Raw genomic sequence first — 25,401 nt, forward strand, 5'->3', positions numbered from 1 at the left:
AAATAATATGGTTCCATTATTTATTACTGTATAATTTTGCTGCATAATTCATTTGGATGATTATTAAGATTAATGCTAGAAGAATTGAATTATCACTGTTAAATTTAAGCAATTTTTTTGAGAGCATAGGGGAAGTGACTGTATGTAAATTGATAATTGTTCATGAAAATGTAATTTTTGATATGTCATTATGTACAGCAATAGCAAATTTGCTATTATGATCACAAATGTATATTTTCGTCATTTCAATTGTAGCAAATGAAAATTGTTATTTTTTTTCTATTACTTTGAATGGAACAGAATAAACATCGTTGAAAAACAAAAAAAAAAGGTTTGAAAATAAAATTTGTGTTGTATCTGAAAATCAAATGAACGGTACGTGTCATGAGAGTACGTGTTTGTGTAGAATTTTCAAGTTGCATTTCAACGAAGATGTGAAGGAGGTACACTGTAAATGTTAAAAAAAAAAAATGTTATCATGTTCTGTAATAATACGCTCTCACGTATGCTGAGAGAAATTAACAGGGAGTTAAATTCAGACATTAAGTAGATAGTGCATATGCAGAAATATTAGTAGCAGTGGCGGATCCAAGAGGAGTGCACGGGGCGCACCCCAACCCCTTATTTTTGTTCAAACAAAAGGAAAAAAAGAGGGGGGCGAGGGCGCCCCATCCCCCCTTTAATTTGTGTAAAGTTTGTTTAATTTTTTAGTATCTTAACGGTCAATTTAACTCGACAAATATTAATAAAGACTCTAAAATTTACAGGTTTCCAAATAGTTTCCTTCAATACCTAAATGTTCTCACTAAATTTTCAAAAATTTGCATGCATAAGGGATGAAATGTCTTGAAATGAAGTGTCACATTATCTCTTTTCCTCCATGGGCTGATTTTTTTTATTCAAAAGAGGTTCATGAAATAACAAACAAACAAACAGAGCTTGTGTGTTTCTTTTATCTCAACGGGCAAAAATAACAGCCTAATTTTTTTTTTTTTTGGGGGGGGGGGTTCTTGACGTGGCATGCATAGAATGATGTTAAGTCTGAGGGAGCTTCTTGCAAACTCAAGAAGACTTGCCAGTTTTACTCTTTCATGCACACTCTCTCCCTTTCCTTCCCCCTCTCCCTCCCTTCCTCTCTCCTCTTGCTCTCTCTCTCTCTCTCTTTCAACATCTTTGTATTTCCTTTTCATTTTTGCTGTACCCATCTCTCACTAGCCATCCATCGGTATCCATCACTTTCTCCGACTAAACGTTTTCAATACCAGGTTTACTTTGATAGGATGTCTGTCACTTTCCACTGACACTAGATCTGAGTCTGAAATTAAGCCTTCTTTTCCTATGCTATGCTTTTTCATTGTAAATACAGTGGAACCTCTTTATCAAAAGGTCAAATATAACAAAACCCTCTTATAAAAGGGTGGTTCTGCAGGTCCCAATGTTTATATGTGATTATTTCTGTAACCTGATATAGCGGGAAACATAATATAAGTAGGTAACTCTCGTGTTTTTAGGCCATTAATATAATGAGGTTCTACTGTACATGCAATACATGACATTTTATATACCTCTCCATATCAGTCGCTCTAGAGTAGACAATATCAATTAGTGTAATTTACACAAGTTGTGTACAAAACACGATCGATGCAGAGAAATTCACGGGAGTCCCTCATGAAGTTGCTTTTTATGTATTTTGTTTTATTCTTCCATGCAAGCACATACACTAGCGTCTCCATAGAGAGAAGAAGAAAAGAAAGCAAATCGTAGTATTGATTATCATGATATTAAATACCTACAATAGCGGTGTCACGATACGCCATGTGTTTACACGCACATTGAAATACTTACAATTACTGCCTATACATGATTTCAAATGCAGTTGCATTACAAAATGTCTCAAGACTCTTGATCGTGAAATTAGTGGTCTACACTTACTACTGTTTTCTTGTGCATTTCTCATTTCTCCGTTAATAGTTACGGAATCCACCTTACAATTACAGTACAAGCCAAAAAGTATATCATGCACTTGGTCCTTTCATATCCACCGCTTCATTTCATTGACACACGGTGCAGTATGCATTAAAATTTTGATAAATCCATAGAATTATTGTCATGTTTTTTAACTGCTCAGTTTAAAGATTATTAACGGAATAGGAGTGATTTCTTTTTCTTGTTTACAAACATGTGATCTTGAACTAGCATTTCCATGCCAACAAAATAAAAAATCATTAAAATTCCGATCATTTATCAAAATTTCGATCCCCAAGCAACAGATCTTTTTCTTACTATTAACTGTGCATTTATATCAATTTCATCACAATGAAATCAAACCTGTTCCTTGTAAAATACAAATCACAAACATAGTTTTCCTTCTACACATCATAACATATTCTGAAAAATACTTCATTGCTTTCAGCAAAACATGCTATGAGGTTACCTGATGGAACTGTATTTTGATCGCAATAGTTTTAACTTATCATTTACAAAATTAAGCACAGCATCTTGTCCAACTTTGCATTTTATGTTATTTTCTGTTTGAAACAGAATATTTCCCAAATGAATGAGATACTCAGAACTGCTCTTTGTATATCATGTTCTGTGTAACATCATCATCCATAGCTATATCCAGTACCAAGGTTTACAATGTATATGAAGATATTGAAAGTTTGATCATCAAGCTAGCAGATGTTAGACATCTTTTTTAGACATTTTGCCATCGGTTGTAACATTTGGAATAGAAATAAACAATCAATTTCTTGTAAATTGTAAGATGAAAGCATGCATGTGTGTCACTAACTAACTACAGTACTTCCTGTTATGATAGCTTTTTTTCAGTGCATTTGCTCATGATGCGAACATAGGAGCATAATGTGCAACCCATCGTTTTCTGTACACTATGAAGCGCATTTGAGTGTGACTTTTTTGTAAAGAAAGTTTACTACTTGAAAAGGCAATGCATATCTGATATCACACATCTTAAAATCCCTCATTAGAACTAAGCTTGTCTGCATGTCTACAAATCATTATGAATATCATCTCCGTGGATTTCTCATGCACATGACCATTGGACGTACAACACACTATCCATATGGATTCAACGGCGTCATATTACAACTGTGTACTATAAATCACTTTCAATTCTATGCTAACAGGCTACTCAACGCTACTCCTTGGTTATTATGTATCATGACATTGTTCATCAAAGAAATTAGGCACACGTAAAATATACACTGAACAATATTCGATATAATGATCACCATTACTGTGCTAAAAACTACTCAGAACTGACAACTACATCTTTTTGTTTGGTTCTACGGAAGCACGTAAATCAGGAGTAGTACAGTAGAAAGAAACCTTCGACAAGACACGAAATGAAAGTTTGTGATGCACATGGCACAGCGAGAAAAATGTAACAATAATAGCTCAAACCATCAAAGATGTCATCACATAACAAGAGATCCTGCATCAGCATAAATTTTGACAGCAATTTGTAGAACTCAACCTCCATGGCTTAAATTCACTGTTCTCGCATAACATAAATCTTTTCTTCTCTTCTTTTTGTTTTGTCATAACAGCTCACATGACACACACAGCAAATATTTACAGGCACAAATATCGTGGATGCTGAGGTTGCAATTTTCCTCAGTCAAGAACATGCCGTCTGCTTTTAAATTTCATGCAAACAAAAAAGACTCGGGGAAAACTGGAATGATCTCTGTTCTGTACTTGTCCAATGAGACTGAAAATGAACCTCACAATAAAAGACTCAGGAATTACTAACAGGCTTTGACAATAAGAAGAGCAAACTTGATTTGCTGTGAAGGAAGAATGTCACAATTTGTTCGTGGGCTATACTCAAGAGTTAAACCTCTGCTGCTTTTTAGCTCTGCTTTCTTAAAACTCCAGACCATAAGGATGCACACATATTATTTCTCTCCCATCCCCTGGGGAGGCGGGCAAAGATAATACTTGTCTCCTACGTCAATGCTTTTACACCTCCATCTATCTCACTACAACCATGAACGACTGAGTCGTATTTCATGAGTTGTTTTCACTCACACACACACGGACACACACACCGTTCACCCAAGTACTCTCAATGCTTGCATTAAACCAGGCTACTATCTGCCCAAAACTGCCAGGGAGTATAAGGACAGGTAACAGAGTTGTATGGTTATGAGGACAGGAATACACTGATAAAGTCAGGCTGGATATCTATTCCACAGCAATGTTGGTGTCAATGGCACATGACTTGCAGCCCACGTCTGTTTATGAGTGGACTAATCAATTCACCACAGTTCACGTCGGGTCTCGTTAACATTACAATTCCACCACAATCTGGTGTTAATGTGTTCTTCCTACATGATCCGTATCACCAAATCTTTGTGCTCATACAATCAGGATCGAGTCTGAGTACATAGCTTGTATAAAACATTTTTTTTTTTATGCCATAGCATTAACAAATATTCTCATGTCATATAGTCCTAAAGAACAAAAATGGGTCCTACAAGGACCAATACCAAAGCATCACAGCAAATGTGTATGATTTTAAAATATCACGACAGTATCAAAGAAGGAATGAAGAGATCTTGACGCTATGTGATACACAGAGATAATATACGAACGCAATAAGTGATCCTTTCAGATATTTCATTGTCATCATCCACATTGTACATACCAGGAGGGCTCAAAAAGTACAATGAGCCCGGCATTACAACATGCATACATCTAAATCACAGGACCTTTCCAGTGGGGTGCACATGAAAAAAAAAAATTGAACCTTACCTCAATCAAAAGCAAACATAAAAAAAAAATAGTGATTTATATAAAGCTCACTTTGCAATTACTTTCTGAGAACAATTAGACATGAAAGCAACTTCTCAGGAAATACATTTTGATCAGTTTGGGGAAAAAAAAGTATTAGCAGTTGAACAAAAAGGGCAAGCAAGGGCAAAAAAAAATAATAAAATAAGAAGCATCGTATCTAATAGGCAATAAAGAACATTACACTCCATACACACAGACATCTCAACGGAACACAGATAAACCATACATAGGCTCATCTACAACAGGCACACAATGCTAGAAAAAGTCACCTATTTTTCTTCAAAGTATATAGGGAAAAGAATCTACAATGGCTCATTAATTTGACAGCACTACTAATACCTTCCACAGGATTAAAAAAAGAAGACAGAATTATGTATTTTCACATTACACAGGCCATAAAGCCATTTACATTTGATTTTGATACCACTGTGTATCCATAAAACTGCAATACACCCAAGATTACTACATTACCATGGTCAGACCCAGAAGACAAAGCCCAACCTTTTTTTTTAACATACTTGGGATTAATTAGGTTAATCTAATCACAGAAAAAACTTGGGAAAAATTTTAAATACACCATCTCCCTCCTCAACATTGCACAATTTCTTGCCTCTTTAAGAATAATTGCAGCTGAATCTGTTTTGATACATAAACTACTTGAGGCATTCGTGATATCATATGGTCTATCTCTGTACAAGGAGGATTACTGTGAAACTTGAAAACATCCAAAAAGTAAGGAAACAACTGCACAATGTCACTTTTATTCCAAGGGTTATGAGGACTGTGGAAGTTAAAATGGATGTAAAGATTTAGACTTGCATGGCTTCGACTTGAGGTGAATTGTGCAACTTCAGTACAGGACATGACGATCAGTCACACACATCTCCTTAATTCACCATGCCTAAAACTTAACAATTCTTATGGGGAAAAAGCAACAATCGTACAGTCACTAATGCTGTTGTTGTTGGGTTATTTTTTGTTTCTTGCATATACTCTCCATGCTATATACATACTCTGCTCTTGAAATAAAATAAAATAAACATGCAATGATTGCGGGTTGCAGCAAACTGGGGCAGACTCCTTGATGTGATAAAGTTTGATGACCTCCTTCAAAGCCAACTTAAAAATGAAAAACATTCCAGTTACATCTTGGGTAACTTGAGGCTCGAACTGAAAAATAAGCTGGACATCAAAAAGATTAAGAACTGACTGGAAAAAACAAAAGAAGAGAAAAGGAAGGAGAGCAAAAAAAAAAAAAAAAGGAAGGAAGGGAAAAAGAAGGAAGAGCTTTCACTGTTCAAACTTTACTGTCAGACTAGTATTTTTCTAAACTTATCTGATGGTAAGATGTCAACATTTTGTTGATAATACTGTCTATGTATTGTTTCAGAATAGAGCCATTTTTTAAGAGGACTGCGCTACTGAAAAAAGGCAAGCAATTCATGACTACACTGCTTTTGATTACATAAGCAATGATTCTAATGTGGAAATGGTCATTTTCTTCATTGTTAACCTCATGTTGCACTTTGACTTTAACTCTGTTGCATTATTCTTCGCAAGGTACGGTCAAAAGGTCATGACCTTTGACACAGCCATACATTGATATCACAGGTTTAATCACCTACTCAAAGCTACACATTAGTGCTAACAACTAATTACGGCTTGAAATACAAAGACATAGTAATCTCTGTCGCAATACATAACGCATTACTTCTAGCTTTTGCTGGCAAATAATAATGTACACCTCACACCAAACAATTGTCATCTTCAGATTAGATTACTTTTACTAATTCCATCCTATCTGATGGCACAAATACTGTACAAAACACACAATTTGGCATTTCATGCCTAATTAATTTACCATATTTCTGTTTTTTCTTATTGTACAGTTCTTTATCTTACATTTACAGTAGCTTCTTAAAATAGTCGTAAAGCACAAAAGAAGATCGTTTTCATTGCATACATTCAAATAGGACACTTTTTCCTCATTATAGAAATCATTTTGGAGCAGGAATTACAGTCAAATGACAAGAGGCCCCTTATATTTAAGATACAAGTCTACAACTCCACCTTGTACATGAAGAAGTTTTCATCCTTCATTTGGACTATGCTCCTACATGCAGGCTGCGAAATTTCAATTTTCGCCTTTGACAGCTCTTCATGTTTGGTGAGCTCCCAGTCACGCAGTGACAGGTAGTCGTAGGTTGGGATGACGGTCACTTCTGCCTCAAGGTCCTCCCATTTCATCTTGCCCTCAAGGAGGGCATCCAAGACGGACACTGCCGGTTGACCGCGGGACCTATCATTAGCACTAATGACGTAGTTCTTGGCTTGCACACGCCTGAAGAACTCTGAGTTGATAGACTCTCCACTGGCATGGTTTGGTATGTAAGCCAGGTCGATGTGCACGGCTGGCCCACTGACTGGAATGCTCGCTGCTTTAGTTGCTTGGGCTGACTTTCCAGAAGTTGTAGCTCCCTTCTTCGCACCATTTGACTTGGCGTCCCCTCGAGATGGTGGGGCCGACCTTGTTGGTCTGTCAGAGGACTTCTTTGAGTCTGCTGTCTTCTTGGCACCTGTTGATGGCCGCCCAGAAGATGAAGGACGTTGAGTCTCAGGCCGATTTAATCCTCTGCTTGTAGGTGTCGATGCACCATTAAGTTTCTTTGAGGCACCATCTGTGCTGGTTGAGGAGCCTTGTTGACTGCTTTTTGATGCTGAAGAAACACTGTGTGATACTTTTGTCCCAGTAGTTTTGCTAGCGGATGATGGTGTTGATTTTGCAGCAGGAGATGGCTTCTTTTCAGGTGACAACTTCCTTTCTGCTGGCTTCTTTTCAGGTGCTTTCTTCTCCCCTACTGGCTTCTTTGCAGTTGGTTTGCTGAGAGGTGATTTCGTGTCAGGGATTGACTTCTTTTCTGTGAGAGGCTTCTTTTCAGCTACTGGCTTCTTTTCAGCCACTGGCTTCTTTTCAGCTGCTGGCTTCTTTTCAGCTGCTGGCCTCTTTTCAGCTGCAGGCTTCTTTTCAGCTGCTAGCTTCTTTTCAGCAGCATCCTTCTTTACAGCTGCAGACTTCTTTTCACTCGCCAACTTCTTCTCAGCAGGTGACTTCTTGTCAGATGACACCTTCCTCTCAAGGGCAGACTTCTTTGACACGGGTGTGCTTGGTGATGCCTTTGGTGTCTTTGGTTTGGAAGACAACTCAGTCTTAGTTCCATTCTTGCTTTTGACATCAGTGGCCTTAGGCTTGTCAGCTGGTTTCTTTGTCTTGTCTTTGTCCTTTGCTTTAATGGGTGTCTTTGATGGTGATGCGGGACGTTTTTTCGTCTCTTTGGTAGCACTTTCTGAAGTCCCCGCTACAACAACTGGTGCTACAACAACTGGTGCTACAACTACTGGAGCTACACTTACTGCTCCACTCTCCTCAGTTGGCTCTTTTGGAGATCCTGTTGTCTCGGGTGCACCTTGTTCAACCTCTGATGTCTCAGCATGTACTTCTGGAGATTGTGGAGGTTCTGCTTCCACTTGTTTTGGAAGCTCCTCTCCATTGAGCTCCCTTGAGATTTCTGTGGTTGCTGAGGCAGAAATATCCTCATGGGGCTCTTCCTGGACTGGAGTGGGCTGATCAATACCTGAAGGTTCCTGAAAGCAGACTGGTTCTGCAGCAGGCTCAACTTTCACTTCTGGCTCATCTGCTGGTACAGCTATTAACTCATCTACTTGAGGATCATTGGGCTGAGAAGGGAGTGCTGCTTCTACTGGTGGTACAGTTGATGCTTCCATTACCACATGGGAATCGGGTAGTAGTTCCTCCTGCTGCTCCACTTTCATACTGACCTCTTCCTCAACCACTGGAGGAATTTCAATGTCAGATGCTTCTTCATTACGAATGTCCTCTAAAGAATCTGTAGCATTCTGTTCCAATGAGTCAGATATGGTTGGTTCTGTTATGGAAATTGCTTCCTCTTTGACTTCTTCTTCTTGTGCAGACAGATTTGCTACCTCAGCATTCTGTTCCAATGAGTCAGATATGGTTGGCTCTGTGACGGGAGCTGCTTCTTCTCTGACTTCTTCTTCCTGTGCAGACGTATTTGCTACCTCAGCATCAGTTGACTGGTCATCTCTGCCTGTATCAACATCAGTTCCAGCAGATACTTCGCGCTCTGGCTCTACAACGTCTGGACTGACCTTCACTTCCACTTGGATTTCACCTTCTTTCACTTCCCCTTGGATTTCAGCTGGTTCTTCCTCTTGACCATCATCACGACCCTCATCTTGCACATCCTTTTCTTCCTGGAGTTCAGCAGTCACAGGGTCAGCATGCACTTCCTCAGACAACAGATTTGGCTCTTCTTCTGTCACCTCAACTTCTGTTTTTTCCTCTCTTGCCTTAATCTCCATCTCATCTTGTTTCACCTCTGTCCCTCCTGCAGGATAGGTTTCGTTTTGGGTCTCTTCTATTTGAGATTCACCTTCCTGAACCTCAGGGATGTCAGAGACTTTTTCCTCAGACAAGAGGTCTGACTCTCCCACTCTCACCTCAGAGTCTGGCATTTCAGCACCGTCATCGCTACTCTCCTGCTTTTCACCCTCAGCATGTACTTCCGTGGTGGTCACTTTGTCTTTTTCAACAAACTCTACAGCAGCATCAACTGCATCTTGTACAATCTCATGTGCAGATTCCTGGATGAGAGATTCATCTACTTCATCTTCAGGCTCATGAGGTGCCTCAGTTGCCAAATTAGTAATTTGACCCTCTTCCCTGTCATCCACAGCTACATCATCAAGATTGGTCTCCTGCACTATTTCTTCCTTTGGAGCACATGTCTCATCTTCTGGCCTGGTTTCACACAGAACTTCATCCAGATTTGTTTCTTGGATAACTTGTTCTTCTTCCTGGAGTAATTCAGCTTCATCATCAGCTGCCATGTCTGCTTTAGATGCAACTACTTCATCTAGATTTGTTTCTTTTACATCTTCCAGTTCATCCAGATTGGTTTCCTTTACTGGGATATTGTCATCTCCTTGAAGTTCTGCAGCTGCTGGTGTTTCTTCATCATTGATATTACTTTCTACAAGTACTGTGGGCATTGATGCTAACGCTGCAGTCGATTCATCATCTACAGAATCGTATTCTGCTGGTGGTGGTGGCACCATTTGACTTTCTGCAAGGACCGATTGAGTAAGCTCTTTCTCTTCATTGTCATCAGCAAATTCTGGTGGTTCAGCAAATCCTGGTGGTGCTCCAAATCCGGGTGGTACTCCAAACCCTTGTTCGGATTCTGGTTCATAATCTTGTTGGGGCTCTTCAACTCTCTCCTCTGTCTCATTTGCTACTTCATCTGCTTCTGGCAAAGTGGACTCTTCCCTACTTTCAACACCAGAAGAATCCTCAGGAAGGGCATCATCTTGTGGTGTACCTGCAAGCTCATCCTCAGGCAGGGTTGGCTTAACCTCAATCTCTGATGCTTGAGATATTTCTTCAGATGACTCATCAAGCTCACAGTTTGCATCAAGTGCACCTTGTTTATCAGCAAAAATTTCTTCATCCCGAGCCTCTGAAATGACCTCAGCAGGCTCTGTAACCTGAATCTCTGGAGAATTCATGAGAACATCTTCATTTTGACACGTGACATCAGAAGTCTGTGATGACAGTTCTATCTTGGGCTCCCAAGGATGAGATTGTTCACCTGGTGAGGAAACATCCTCCATATCTACACCTGATGATGGTTCAGGAGGCATTTCTGGAAAAGAGGTCCTATGGGCATCGTCAATATCTTGACTTTTTACTGGCTCTCCACCAACAGCAGCAAATGTGTCAACAGGCTCAGTTGGAGGCTCAGGTTGGTCAGGAGTGTTGTCAACTGTACCATGTCCAGAAGATATTCCATCTGATTCTTCATCCATACCATACTCCACAAGGTCTGAGGGGGTTATTTCACCAGATGCTAGTCTCTCAGGTGAATCTCTACCATGAAGTGTGTTTGTATCAATTGTCTTTAGTGCTGGGCTGGTAGGGTTAGAATTAACATCACTGCTAAGTCCTTGTTGACTCTCTGGCAGCTGGTTGTCTCCAGAAGCTCCAAACACATTGTCATGCCCAGGAGCCAGTTTGACACTATCGAAGTTGCCATTCACACCATTTTCTTCGCACTCTTCTTCTGGAGGTGGAGTATTGCAATGGATACCATCAGCACAGTGATTGTCTTCCCTATGGTCACCAAAGCCTACTTTCACTGGCAGTTGACCAAGGTTTGAATTCAGAGTGTCTGCACTGTCAATTTCACTTTCAGGAGGGGGTGTGTTGCAATGGATTCCATCCGGGCAACCATTGTCTGGAGGTGGGGTGTTGCAGTGGATTCCATCCGAGCAGCTGTTGTCTGGAGGAGGAGTGTTGCAGTGGATTCCATCTGTGCAACCATTATCCGGAGGAGGGGTGTTGCAGTGGATTCCATCTGAGCAACCATTTTCTGGAGGAGGTGTGTTGCAGTGGATTCCATCTGAACAGCCTTTGTCTGGAGGGGGTGTGTTGCAATGGATTCCATCTGGGCAACCATTATCTGGAGGAGGTGTGTTGCAGTGGATTCCATCTGAGCAGCTGTTATCTGGAGGAGGTGTGTTGCAGTGGATTCCATCTGAACAGCCTTTGTCTGGAGGTGGGGTGTTGCAGTGGATTCCATCTGAGCAACCATTTTCTGGAGGAGGTGTGTTGCAGTGGATTCCATCAGTGCAAACTCCAGTAGGGGATGGTGGAGGGGTATTACAGTGAATGCCATCTGTGCATGCATTCACCTCCTTAGGTGGTGATGATTTCCCGTTTACTGTACCATTGACTGCCGCATTGCCATTGCTGGTAATCTTTTTCAGGGCAGTGATATCCTTCTTCTTCATGGCTACTATCTTTCCTGAACTTGACTGGCACGCATCAGCAAACTTGAGGAATTCCAGGTGCTTGACACGGTCAAGTCCCTCAAGGATCTTATTCTGTGGTGCATTACCAGGAAAGAGTACTCGGACAATGTTCTCTTGTGGGCTTGCTGGCTGCCACACTATCAATGCACAAATTGAGCAAGCATTCGGTAAGGGCACCTCAGTTTCCTTGCCATTCACTTTGACCCCAGTCTTGACCTTGCTGAATGCCTTTCCAGAACTCCACTGGGACAGGAAGTCCTTCAGCTCCTTACTGTCCTGTGTGGGAGACAAAATGTACATGTCTAATTTCCCTATTCCAACCTTAAGATACAGAGTTATGGGCTTGATCTCTTTGCCCCCATTGGCGGTACAGGAAAATGGTTTGATGGAGAGCTCCTTCAGAAGGCTTGTAGTCTCATTGCCCTGGCTGACTGTCTTGAGGGTCAGGCTCTTTGCTGAGTGCTTGTTGTCGGGGGCATTCATGTAGACCACACCCACCTCTGGAGAGTTGCACTTGATCTGCCAGTCCTCATAGCCCTCACCCCCAATTTCTGGGGCCTCGAGCTGCCGCTCAGCAATCTTCCGCTTCAGTAGGCTGTTGATGCCAGTGACGGTGTCTGGACGGGTGTGGGGCAGAATGATAGCATCCACGCGGTGCAGGTGCTTGGCAAATTTCCAGAAGCAGCTCTTCACGCTGTACCCTCCCCCAACAAACAGGCTGAAGTCGCTGACAGCAAAGAAGGCACAGTCTCCTTTGGCGGCCGGAAAGATGAGGACAGTCGGCTTGGTGATCTTGCACTTGATGCCTACACCCATTGTGGGCGGCTCCATCAGTTCGAATGGTGATGGCACCTGTATCCTTGATCGAATGGTGTCCAGGAGGATGGAAACACCGTCTGTGTCATTCTTCACTTCCTGCAAAACAAGACAATAAACAGTTCTTTCAAACCTTGCAAACATTTTTCTACATCTGTGTACTTTGTAAGTAACAATCAAAACACTACATGACATTGTCCAAATGCAAGATGACTGAAACAATATTCATGTCAAATAGGGTTACCAACATCAATGCCAAGTCATTATGCTGAGGAATGTAAATATTCTACAGTCATTCACCAACACTCAGATCATAACTCACGAGGTCTGGATGAAAAATACTATTGGGATTATTATACCCCTGTTACTTTTTTAAAAAGTCCACATGTCCATAAGGAGCTTCAATCAGTACGCCACATAAGTTGAGATATTTTCTCTCTAAGGCTGAAATCCGAAGTCAAAATTCTCCTACCTCACCAGAGACTGAAAGAGATTTGGCTGTGATACATGGATAAACAAAAAAGAAATTAGATATACATGTCTTCATGAGTGCTAGAGTGTGTGTGTGTGTGTGTGTGTGTGCGCGCACGCGTGCGTGTGTGTGTGCATGTGTGCTAATTTTGCTATCACACACATTTCCCATTGAAACCTGCCCAAGCATTCTTGGGACTAGTCTTCCACAGGTTAAGGGAACTTGAGTCCCTAAAGCCCAAGCTTATTTTTGATCCTCATTTCATCAGTTTATTTATTTGATGTCTTGAGACGTCAACTGAATTTTCCGCCAATCAGTCAGAGCTGCATGCCAACCCACATGGGGAAAAAAGAAAGAAGAAGAAAAGATGTGAAACCACATAATGCAAGCACCTGCCTGTCAACCAGAAGAGTGAGTCAACATTTTTGCTGAATGATGGTAAACTTTTCAAACAAGTAGCCTTGTTGCCTTTGTCAGGTAGCCAACCCTTTTTCCCACCTGTCATCCAGCGAGCCAAACTCGCTCATTTCCATCCTATCATGCCATGAGAAGACTTGCAGAGTGGGCAACAATGCTACATTGCCCAGAATACATGTAGTTCACATGTATTGAAAAGAAAACTGATTCCTTGTTCATGTTCACATAATCTGCCTCCTTCTCTTTCTTTCTCTTTTTCTCTAATCTAACATATTAAATGTGTAAAAAATAGGTGTGTATGTAATGCTACACAAATCTAAAATCAAATACAATATATTGTACAATATATAACTTAAACACAAAATTATTATATCATTCATGTTTTACATGACAACGATATTGGTTTTTAAAAATATATGTCAACAAATTAGTTGAGATATTGATATCATCACCTCACAAATCTTCCATTGGCTATCCAAACACATCTTTACTCCATTTCATTTGTTGTTGATGTGATTTCTTTATACATGATTGTAAGCTTGGCATGAACTTATTCTTGGACTGAAATACTAAGTTTGAAAGAGGCAGTTGCTCTAACTGCTAAATTATTGATGACACTGTGACTTCTGATACTTTACCACAAACAAATCAATGGGAGATGGGGGGGGGGGGGGGGGGGGGGCTTCAACATTCTGTAAAACCAGAATCTTTATGTGGCATAACACTTTTGTGAATTGGTGCCAACTGCATTTTTCGGGGCATGAAACTTTCGCAAATTGCCAGGCATGATGGTATACAGCATTGTACTGGCATTCAACGCCTTGTGCAGACAAAAACTTTGGGGTTTATTTTACTTTTGCGAATCACGGCTTCTCACAATACCTACTGAACATACTTTGTTGTGGCCAATATCCCTGATTTGTGGAAAAAAAAACATGACAAAGCATAACATTCCATTTTCATTACTAGTGTTATTGTAATGAAACCTCCACTGTTCAATTTGTTTGACTTGGCTCTATTCATTAACCTTTAACCCTAACCAGGCCGCGCTTTTTGGCTTGTTCTGTGGCCGGGGGAGGGTTGATTCAAATCCCCCCTCCCCCCAGATCTCGGCCGTCGATCACGCAATCGCCCTGAAAATTGGCACATACATTACCTGTCGCGTAATCTATCATACTATAAAAGAAAAATTTGAATTTTTCATTCTTTATATTTTACATTAATTAATATGCGTGAAATCATAAATTTTGCTCTAATTCAGAAAATAAAGCTAATGGCATCCTAATTTTGGGTCACAATATTCCTTGTAGCATTCCTAACAATGTCCTTGAAGAAAAAGTCTGGTATCAAAGTTAAAGGACAAGTCCACCCTCATATACATAAGGATTGAGAGAATGCAGCAATATTATTAGAACACATCAGTGAAAGTTTGAGGAAAATCGGACAATCCGTTCAAAAGTTACGAATATTCTAATTATCTGCGCAGTCACTGCTGGAAGAGAAGACTACTACAGTGTATGATGTCACATGCGTACAACTTTATAAGGAAAATAAAAAGAGAATTTACAAAACTTTACTTTTTGAATAAAGTGCAGTTTTTCGACTTGCTACTGATGTATGTTAAGGGTAATATTATTCCCCCTGCCTTCTGAAAGAGAGAAGTCGAGTGTTCTTTTGCTATGCGAGAAAAATGGAAATATGTTGAATTTTCTTTATTCTTTCTTTATATCATTGTACTCATGTGACATCACAAGCTATAATAGTCTTTTCATCCAGCCGTGACTGAGCAGAAACTTCAAAAATTCATAACTTTTCAATGGATTGTCCGATTTTGCTCAAACTCTCACTGATCTGTTCTACTAATATTGCTGCATTCACTCAACCCACATGTCTATGAAGGTGAACTTGTCCTTTAATTTCTTATGTATTCTACTGTTTTATGAATTTCTTATGCATTTCTATGTTTTTCGACCTTTTTTTTCTCTTTTTTTTCCTCAAAATTTATTACAGAACCTATTTCAAGCATAATTATGCAAAAATGAATTGATTTCAGCCATTGAAAGTGAAAATAATCATATCATTTTGAATTAGGTGAGAAAAATCTATTTGCATAGACTTTGTACACAAAATCACATTTTTGAGCCATTTTTGGTCTGACAAGCATGTATAAAAAGTCATGCAGCGTCGCAACGGTATGTCCGATTTTCGCGAAAATGGTGTCATAAGATGTGAGAGACTTGAAAGTAAAAAGTCAGCGAGCGGCGCGGTAAAAAAAAAATCGCGCGGCAGAATAGGTGCGGAAAATGTCGAGGGGGGGGTTGATTCACCCCCCCCCCCCCCCCCGCCCTTTTAGGGTTAAAGCACCAAGGCACTTAGCTTTAACTTGTAATGCTTTTTCATCAAGCATTCAGATCAATCTATCCACACTTGACCTAGTTGTAGATTAGCAAGCCCACTCAGGTGTAGCAATATGTCTTAGTCCAACAGGCAGATCATGGTGACAAAATATGGGTCAGGAGGATTAGGTAATCTCTAATCATTGGCAATTAAAGGGGATGGCTAGTAACTGATCGGTGGGAATCAGTGGGAATGCTGGGAGATGATTGTTCCAATTCTTGTGGGATTCATTTAAGAGTACATTAAATATCTAATATTGTGTGAAAATTATTTGCTTCAGAACAGTCTCATATTCAAGTAATGTGCAGTTTAATGCCCCGTCACTGTACAGGCATGCTAAACTGCACATTACTTGAATATGAGACCATTCTGAAGCAAATAATTTTCACACAACAATAGATATATAATGTACTCTTAAACGAATCCCACAAGGACTGGAACAATCATCCCCCAGCATTCCCACTGATTCCCACTGATCAGTTACCAGCCATCCCCTTTAAGCTTCCAGACATTTGTGCCACACTGCTAATGAAGCTCATAAGGGTTCCCTTGAGGTGAGTTCAGGAAGGCAGTGTTTAAAACTGATTCTTTTTCTCAGTTCCTCTTCGTCGAAATTTTGAGGGTGAATTGCAGCAGCACAAGCACTGAGGGATTTTCTGCACTGTTGCTTTCATTTTGTGTCAGCATGTGTGTAATGTTCCAGAACCATATTGTGGCACTTCTTTAACTCATTGAGGGCGGGCTGATTTTGCTACAACACGCATTTCCCATAGACACTTGACGGAATATATTCGGGACTTGTCTTCCAACGGGTTAAAGTGAATCTGTACGGCCATGCACACATCTCAGCAAATAAAGACTTTATTTATCTATATACAGAAGGAAAATGTGTGTTAATAGGCTAGCCGATGCCCTCACCTGTGGATTGATGGCAAGATTGAGACTCTTGCTGAAGGGTTGCTTGGTAACCGCAGCTGCGGACCAGTGGCATCCAGACAGGCACAGCGTCTGCTTCTCATCCTGTGAGACCTGCATGGAGGAGGAGAAACAAATGTGACATTTACTGCACTTAATTCAGTCAGCATTCACATTACTCAACCCACACCAATCCTCTGAATGTAGTAGAGCTCTTTCTGTGGAATCTCGCAGACAATCAACAAGAAAATCTGAAGGATTGCACCACTGACAAACATCTCCTGACTAACTGCATCTTGACCATACTGCAAGATTTGAGTGAGAAATCACAAATATTGAGCACTTGTAAATTCATTCAAAATGCACTGAATTCTGTAATTAATCCTATTTCAGTAAAGGAGTCATTTGGTCTAACATTTGGCAGATGTCATTCTGTTGCTGGCTTGGAACAACACAGTATTTTACACATATTGAAAAAGTTTGCAAAGTTCAGCTTCTCAAAAATGATGCATAATAACTGCCTTCACTTGAAACAGTCCTATGTGGTGTATATTACAGCTCCAAACATTTGCAATGGAAGAGGCATTGTTTAAATCATGTACAAGATTTGTTTGTTTGATTGTTGTTGTTTTGGGGGGTACAGGGGAAGAGTTGTTTTTTTCCATGTCACATGCAAGAATGAAACCACTGAACACTACTTGAGCTTATGCCACACATCTCAATTTCAAGAAGCGTTTTGATCACTTCAAGTTGAAACAGAGGTGCGAATGCAATTGTTTTCAGGACAGGACACCTTGTGCCATCAAGGTGTTCCACAACGTCAGGTGGTGGTGTCATCACGTAGTGAGTATTGACTCGTTTTCACCCCCGTGCCAAGAACACAGTGACAGTCACTTCCTTAAGGTTGGGGGGGGGGGTGGGGGGGGGGGGAGTCTCCCCTCGATACCTGATTTCAACTCCCCATCTTCCATCCCCTCCCTCCCCCCCCCCCCCCCCTCTCCTCTTGTTTGGTCCCTGGTCCCTACAGGCAGCTGCCAAAACCTCAAAAACTTCACACCTGTTGAAGCTGCCAAGTCTTTTGCTCAATAAACTCTTAAAATATTGGAGCCATGCATCAACATTTGAGCACCTACTCTCTGTAAGTCTCATTCAAAGAATCTGGAAAAAAAATCTTTACTTTTGTTTTCTTTTGAGGAGGTAATTATGTTTTGTTTTTTCAAACAAAAGGCCTCACATTTTGTATTTTCTCTTTTTGGCTTTGATTCTGTGTTTTGACAAAAATGGCTGCGTACCATGTAATAGCTGACTTGAGTTCTCCTTGACATGAATCAGAGTAATTAACAAATTTCTCTCAAGTTTTCCTGTTTGCCGCTACACCCCCTGTTCAAAACAAGTGCAAGGACACTGTTCCCTCCAAAGTTGATTCAATTTCCCACAGTAGCATATTTTGCTTTCTGAATGTATTGTTAGCTGTTCTACTGTAAAAGTGGATATTTCTGTGCGACAGTGAGTAATTTTTCACGCTTGGCCGGGTAAGATGAATTTCGCATGTTTTTAATCCTGCGGATTCAAGACATTACGTACTGGAACATATGGCAAGTAAAAATCTTCGCGAGCTTTAATTTTCATGCTAGTTTCTGGTTTTGCGAAATGTGCAAAAATTTCGACTTTTACAGTCACATTTCAGAGACAGACTTCACAATGCACAGTTCAAAACTTGAAATGTATCTTTTCCGTTAAAAAAAAAACCAACAACACACAATTAACAGAATCTTTTTGATAATGCCATGTAAATTTTGGCGGAAATATACTTCTAAATTGTCAACCCAAAGAGATGATGATAACAACATTTTCTTTTTCACATGAAGTGTTGTCAAAGACTAAAGTGAGTGGATGTTTTCCTCAATGTGTTTGATCAAAATCGTGGTAACTTTCTTTGCAGGCAGCAAGCATACTGCATCAGCGCTACTCTGAAGACTTTATGTGTTAACCATGTCCACATTTATGCATGTTTGTATGTAGGTATCCTATGGATGTATGAATATATAAAAATATATTTGAAGGTAGGCTACCCCTCCAAAAAAAATAGTTGCTCATAACAGGAAACATAATAATCCATTTTGAATTCTAAGTGCCCGATCATGCCACCAAAAGATAGCCTTTACGGAAATCTGGTGGCCCAACATCAGTTTTAGCTGGCCCCAGGCCCGGGCCACTGCTAATGTAGGGCCCTTTATATACAGAGACATGTTATTTGTGAAAGGACATTTCCCAATCAATGTGGTAATAAATCTCTTTGTTCCCAATCACCTATTCTTTAATTGCCAAGTATTTTCATCAGCATTTATTTATCTATTTTACTTTGACGAAGTTCAAAGGTTTGTTTATAACAGCCCATTCAGGTGTTGTAATACTCCCAAGTCCAACAGGAAGGCCACAATAGTTAGGTTCACACGCTGTTCTCAAACTTCAAGTTTAGGTCAAAAACTTACTCTTGATGATTAGCTTGTAGTTTAGCACTGTGTGGACGCACTTGAAAGTTAGCAATCTTAAAGTTTAGCCTATGATTAAAACCACGAGACATCTTAGGGTTTACGCTCTCTCCACGAGCCACGGGGGTCCCCACTCATAGTTTATACTGGACACCATAATCAATGAGCTTGTGAATTAGCGTGAACCTCGTTTCTCGTTCACAGCTGGGTCAACCTCCAGCTGCGCTATTTTGTATGGGCATAAGGTCATCTAGCAAAGACTCTGCACTTCCGGTGCAATCATTGAGTGGGATTCGCTCGTAAGTTGTAACTTAAATTTTAGGTGTGTGTGTGAATCCCCGTTGTGAATTCAAGAGTGGAGCTAATCATCGAAGTTTTCGACCTAAACTTCAAGTTTGGCAACTGCGTGTGAATGTAACTAATGACCTGATAGAATTAATGAGATCAGGTAATCTCTACTCATTGACAATTACTGTAAAAGTGGTTTCTTTCGCGTACAGAAACTTTCGCGGTTTCCACCGGTGCGGACTTTTTTGCCTGTGTTTAAATTCGCGGTCGGTAATGATAGCGTTGTACAAGCGACGAGTTCAAAAACATTTTCGCGTGATGTTAAATTCGCGGTTCACCCTCAAAGCGCGAAAGCGCAAAAATAAAACCACAGCGAAAGAAACCACTTTTACTGTAGTTTCCAGACATTTTCACCGATCCACAAAGAAAGCACTCCAGTGTGCCTGCCATGGCAAACTAAGCACAAAGGGTTAATCTTTGATCCCAATGAGCCATCTCTTATCAAGAAAAGGAATGAGAAAGGTAAATACTACCACATCTACTATCAGAGCAAACATAGACGTACACTATTACAATCATCTTTTTTTTTTATCATACAATCTTCAGTACGCCTAGACCACCACTCACCTACGTGGGGTTACTGGGTGTCCCCAAGCACACCATAGACAAAGACAGAGATGAAAAGATGAGCCCTTAGCATGAATGCGGGATGGATTTCAAATATTGAATTTAGATCCACAATCACGCCATCCAGCCAGAATGTGTCAAAGTCTACACCAATATGATCATCTTTACCCCCTCCTTCCCCCTTACCAAAGAGCTTCTGGACCAAAGAGCAAACAACCAACATGAGTCAACACTCTGAGAGTGAATGGGGGGGGGGGGGGGGGTGGCTTTGCATGAATAAAACCTGTCATGTCCATTTACTCGTGTATAATATCTCAACAGAATACACACAGATAGTTGTCTTGATCAAGGATTAGCCCTTACTGTGACAGGTTAGTTTTCAGCAAGTGTCAAGGTGGCAGGCCTCCAGTGCCAGAGTTACATTCACTTAAAACCCGTTGAGGATAGACTGATTCTGCAACAATGCACATTTCCCATAGACACCTGCCCGAGTATACTCGGGACTCGTCCTCAACGGGTTAAGAATAAAAGAATTTGGATTCCAGTATAAACCCCATGAACATGACATGTAAGGGGTTAATGTGCACACGCAGTGCAAATATAGAATCAAAGTCTGTATGTATACTTTGTGTGGCTAGTGTCAGTTCCTTGTCAAGATACAATAGTCCCTAACCCTTTTTGTGCCAAGGCGCTTATTGGGTTAACTTACTCAGCCTTCTCATCAGCATTGAGTACTACATCCAGACACGACCGAGTTGTAAAGTTAGCAAAGCCTACTCGGAAGTGGCAATGTTCCTCATCAGTTCAACAGGAAGGTAAGGTGACAAAATACTGATAGAGATTAGGGGGATTAGGTAATCCCTATTCATTGACATGTAGTTTCCAGTCATCTGTGCCAATCCATGAAGAAAAAAAACTCCATCGTGCCTGCCAGTCGGGCGAGCAAAAACACAGTAAGGGTTATGAGGGTTATCATTCGCCAAAAATAAAAGAGCGATGCCAGACATTAAACAGACCTTATCTCTGGATTTTTTTCCCCCTCCACTTCAACCCAACCGTTCATTTTAGCCCCATATTTGTGGCATGACTCATGCCTGTACATGGCCTTGAATTTCTTCAAACACAGCATGATTTGGAAGGTGTAAGAAGTAGCAAGCATGGGTGGTGTTTTCTTTCATAAAGTAGTTGGGATATCTTGCTTGTCATGACAAAGGTAGAAGCAAAAACTAAAAATTAGATTAGACCAAGATCAGAGCTATCTAATACCATGACTGCAAAAATAAAAAATCAAAAAATCAAAACAATCACAGTATTTTTTTTTCTCATACACTATGAAATATAATAGGCACTAGGTAATGATTATCATTTCAGTTTTTTTGTTTTTCTTCAGTGAAAAGTTGTTTGCAAGACATCAAGTACTCCACACTTTACTGACATCAAAACCTACGATTTTCAATGATTGTAATTTGCATCTGTATCTTTGGGGAAGAAATAGACTGTGTATGTCAGTTCAAGATGCCTATAGTTCAAGCAGTGTAACAGCTAAAAGGTTATTCCTGTTTTGTTTTGGTGTTCACATTTACTTTTGTTTTCAAACATGTCTAAATTGAAGGCATTAAGGATGAAAAATTGGTATCATTTGCCTAAGTGCTCAGGGATGCAACCTAGAAAGTTTTGTACACGCTGAAATTTTTGCAAAGATATTTTTTGCCAATTGCTACTTGTCGGACAGTTTTGCATGTTATCCAGTTTGCAATGGGGAGGGTCTACATGTAGGTATTGTGACATTATCTTTCATGTTATAAATAAGAATAAATAACAAGTGATGATACTAGAACTGAAATGTTTTTACTAGTTGATTCCTTGTACATAAACCAGTAGTGTGTTCTGCATTTGAAGTACTGTACTAGTGTGTTGTTATACCCAAGATATCGCCACGTCCTGGTAGTGGTCCACACAGCATGCTAGACCTACAGCAGTAAATAGCTGTGCACGATCAGGCAATGACATTGCTTGATTTTTTTTTTTCTTTGAAGATATAATATTCAATCAAATTGTAGTTTTTGCATCATTTTATATTTGTGCCTTGTCATTTTCACTGTTCAAAGGCAATTCATGAAATTCATGAAAATAAAACCACCGCAAAAATATCAGCTTGTACAGTAGTAACAGTCAGTCCTGGAAGACACGCTGTTTGTGGCATCAATAACCACTCCCCCCCCCCCCCCCCCCCACGGCCCCCATTCTTTGAGCAGTTGTGGTGGTATTTTGGCTGTGTGTTTGATGTCCTGCGGACGTGGATCACTTTGTTACAGTCTGGTTTGGTGGTGTACCTGGTTATGAAACCATACAGACATTAAACTCTCTGTTCATTGCTTTTAATATCATTCTAGTTTTCTGGTAGCATGTAAATGTTGGATGGACAAATTTATATTCTAACTGATTCTTTGTTGTCACTGGCTCTTCCTTCATTTCCCTCCTACATCATCCCCTAATCAAACCCTGACCTGGCTACGTTTCCAAATGTACCTTACATTAAAGTGAGTGACTATAAAGCCCGCCGCACACTACACGATTTTGCCCCGATTCACCGGTCTTAAGACCTTAAGACTAGAAGTGTGACGTCACAGTCTTGCCATTTTCTAGTCGTACGACTGGGTCTTAGCGCCAGTCGTAGAGATTTGACATGTTGAATCTCTACGACCAGTCGTGAGCTTTCAACCATTCACAATGCAGCAAAATGCAAACGCACGCAGCGCGCTTTACAGTCGGGTCGTTTAGTGTGCGGTGTCCGGTAGTACGACTGGTCTTAAGACCCAGCTTGGCTTAAGACTTTAAGACCAGTCGGAGCATGTAGTGTGCGGTGGCCTTAAGGGAGGTGCAATTTGAGAGTGGCTTTGCTCTCAGCAAGCAACAACGACAACTTTCTGTTCAAAATTATCTTTGTTTTCTTCCAAGTCTGTCTCATTCAAGATTGCCGAAAAGTCAGAGTACTATAAAAATGGATGTTTTCTTGCAAGTAATTTTTCACGCTGGGCAGGGTAAGATGAGTTTCATGTGTTTTCAATTCCTCAGAATCAAGACATTTAACAGTGGTAATTAACAAGTAAAAATCTTCGCATGCTTTTTCTTTAACAGTATCTCCTCCTCTGTTCTTGAATTAGCAAACAAGCTCCTGCAGCAGACGGATGACATCCTTCCCAAAAAGATGTACCTTGAGCAGGGCGGCATCGACGTCCGGCTCGCCGAAGACTTCAGATATGTCGTGCAGGGTGTAGGTGTCGTCGTTGAGGACCCAGTCCCCCGTCCCCTCCACGAAGTGACCGCCGAAGACCACATGCTTGTTGGCTGCGGAGTGCAGGAGGACGCTGCGTAGCTCCTGAGACAGCTGCTCCGTCGACGGGTTGATCAGCACAACAACACCCAGGTGTGTCCCGGAGTGAGCAAAGCTGACATGGACTGGAGATTGATGGAGGGAAGAAAGAAAACGCAGAAAAAAAATGAATGAAAACTTAATTCTGAAGTGAGATGCATATTCCTAGCCAGTGATATGAATTATTTGTTTTAACCCGTTGAGGACGGTTTGATTTTGCTACAGCATGCATTTCCCATAGACACCTGCCTGAGTATACTCGGGACTCGTCCTCCACGGGTTAAAAGAAAGATATTTGCAAATTGACTTCACTACAGCGTACTCCCATTGTAACGAAGTCCTCGGGACAGGCAATTTTCTTTCGTTATATCGAAATTTTGTTATAACCGAACAAATAAACAATAAAAATACATAGAGAGGATAATGTTGCGGCCTGAATTTTTACTCTGTTGTAACCGGAATTTTGTTATAACTGTTTTCATTATAATGGGAGTGCACTGTATATCGCCATCATATTTGCATAACTTGTTAGTTTGTGTTCTGTTGATAAATTTACAATACCTTGTGCAAGTGAGTCACATGTGTGCGCATATTTCACACACATACTTACGGGCAATAAATAAATGTGGCACAGAGGGTTCTAGATAAATTTTGAATTGAATGGAATTGAAACTGGGTTGGATTAACACATTTTAACTTATTTTGCTATTGAACTTTTATATTGTTGGGAGGGGATAGGAATGGGCCCCATGATGAGTGAGGCACAGAGTTAAGCTAGCTAGTCAAATTTGAGAAGGAACACTCGACTTCGTCGTTTAATTCACTGTGCAAACATTGAATCTTGATCATGATGAACTAAATACTTTCAGAATGATTCATTCCTATTCTCCAGCCATCACCCATTTGAGGGGCATTGCAGTAAAAAGCAATAACACATCCTTTATGACAGATGTGAATGCTACATAATCGACGTACTATCTCATGACATATGTCCTGACTATACACAATGGCCGTTGCACATTCCAACGAGGCATCATCAGCACGACCGTTGTGTTATCACTTCCGGTTTCTTTCACTACTCAAGGGTTGCCCTGCGTCATGCATGCAGTAAACACACACCATCATATCAATGCAATGATTGGGACTCCTTTTTTATTTCTCAGTGCGACTACACTGCAGCTTTCAGAGGCTAAATCTCTGACGACTCCCTTCATCTTTCATTCCAAAGCGCTAACACCAACCCCCCCCCCCCCTCCCCCCAAGGAATACGCACATCGATCACACCTACACATTCTTGCTAAAGAGCTGTGCACGAGACAAGACGGAAAAGAGAAAATTTCTCCGCCCAGACTCGGTGTAGGGAATAGCAACAGACGAGCCAGCCTCAGAGCAGGAGGGGGAGAAAAAAAACTGATAATGCCCCCGCCTCATTATGAGGAAGGCCGCACTCATCTCATCCCGCATCCATCACACGTACAATGTATGCAGCATTAATGCGACCAGTTATATTCTGTATTGTATATGCCGCATGTGTGGTCACATTGCCCATTGATGGGCGGGTCGAAATGTTATGCAGCCAGCTTCACTGTCGCCTCATCCTATTCTTTATAGCAGTGTGGTTTGCTATTCAGAAGGATGTGTGCAATTACACACATATTTACTGCGGAACAATACTTCAATGTCACACATACTGTATGTGCCATTCACATTCTCCAAATCTATGTACAAATTCTCTGCATATGTACACATGAGACATGGACAGATGTATGAAACAAACATATTATTCTGGACAATAGTGACTCACACCTAATCTCTGCTCTAATCTTGTCATTACCACTGGTGACGTGTCTGTAATATACATGGTAACA

General features: G+C 40.6%; 1 protein-coding gene across 1 annotated transcript in view; it reads right to left on the reverse strand.

Moving 5' to 3' along the window:
- Nucleotides 1–5,352: 5,352 nt before the first annotated feature.
- The window catches only part of LOC139710296 (uncharacterized), an 86,606-nt gene continuing 66,557 nt past the window's right edge, over nt 5,353–25,401 (reverse strand). The window contains exons 3-5 of the mRNA XM_071622223.1: nt 23,375–23,619; nt 16,757–16,867; nt 5,353–12,651 (exon numbers count right to left, since the gene is read on the reverse strand). Coding sequence (XP_071478324.1) covers nt 6,883–12,651; nt 16,757–16,867; nt 23,375–23,619 — 6,125 coding nt within the window. The 3' untranslated portion in view covers nt 5,353–6,882. The remainder of the gene's footprint in view (nt 12,652–16,756; nt 16,868–23,374; nt 23,620–25,401) is intronic.

This window comes from Diadema antillarum, unplaced genomic scaffold (genome assembly GCF_040938485.1).
Source record: "Diadema antillarum isolate AM-2024a unplaced genomic scaffold, OU_Dant_1.0 seq00001520_RagTag, whole genome shotgun sequence".
NCBI classification, from domain to species: Eukaryota; Metazoa; Echinodermata; class Echinoidea; order Diadematoida; family Diadematidae; genus Diadema; species Diadema antillarum.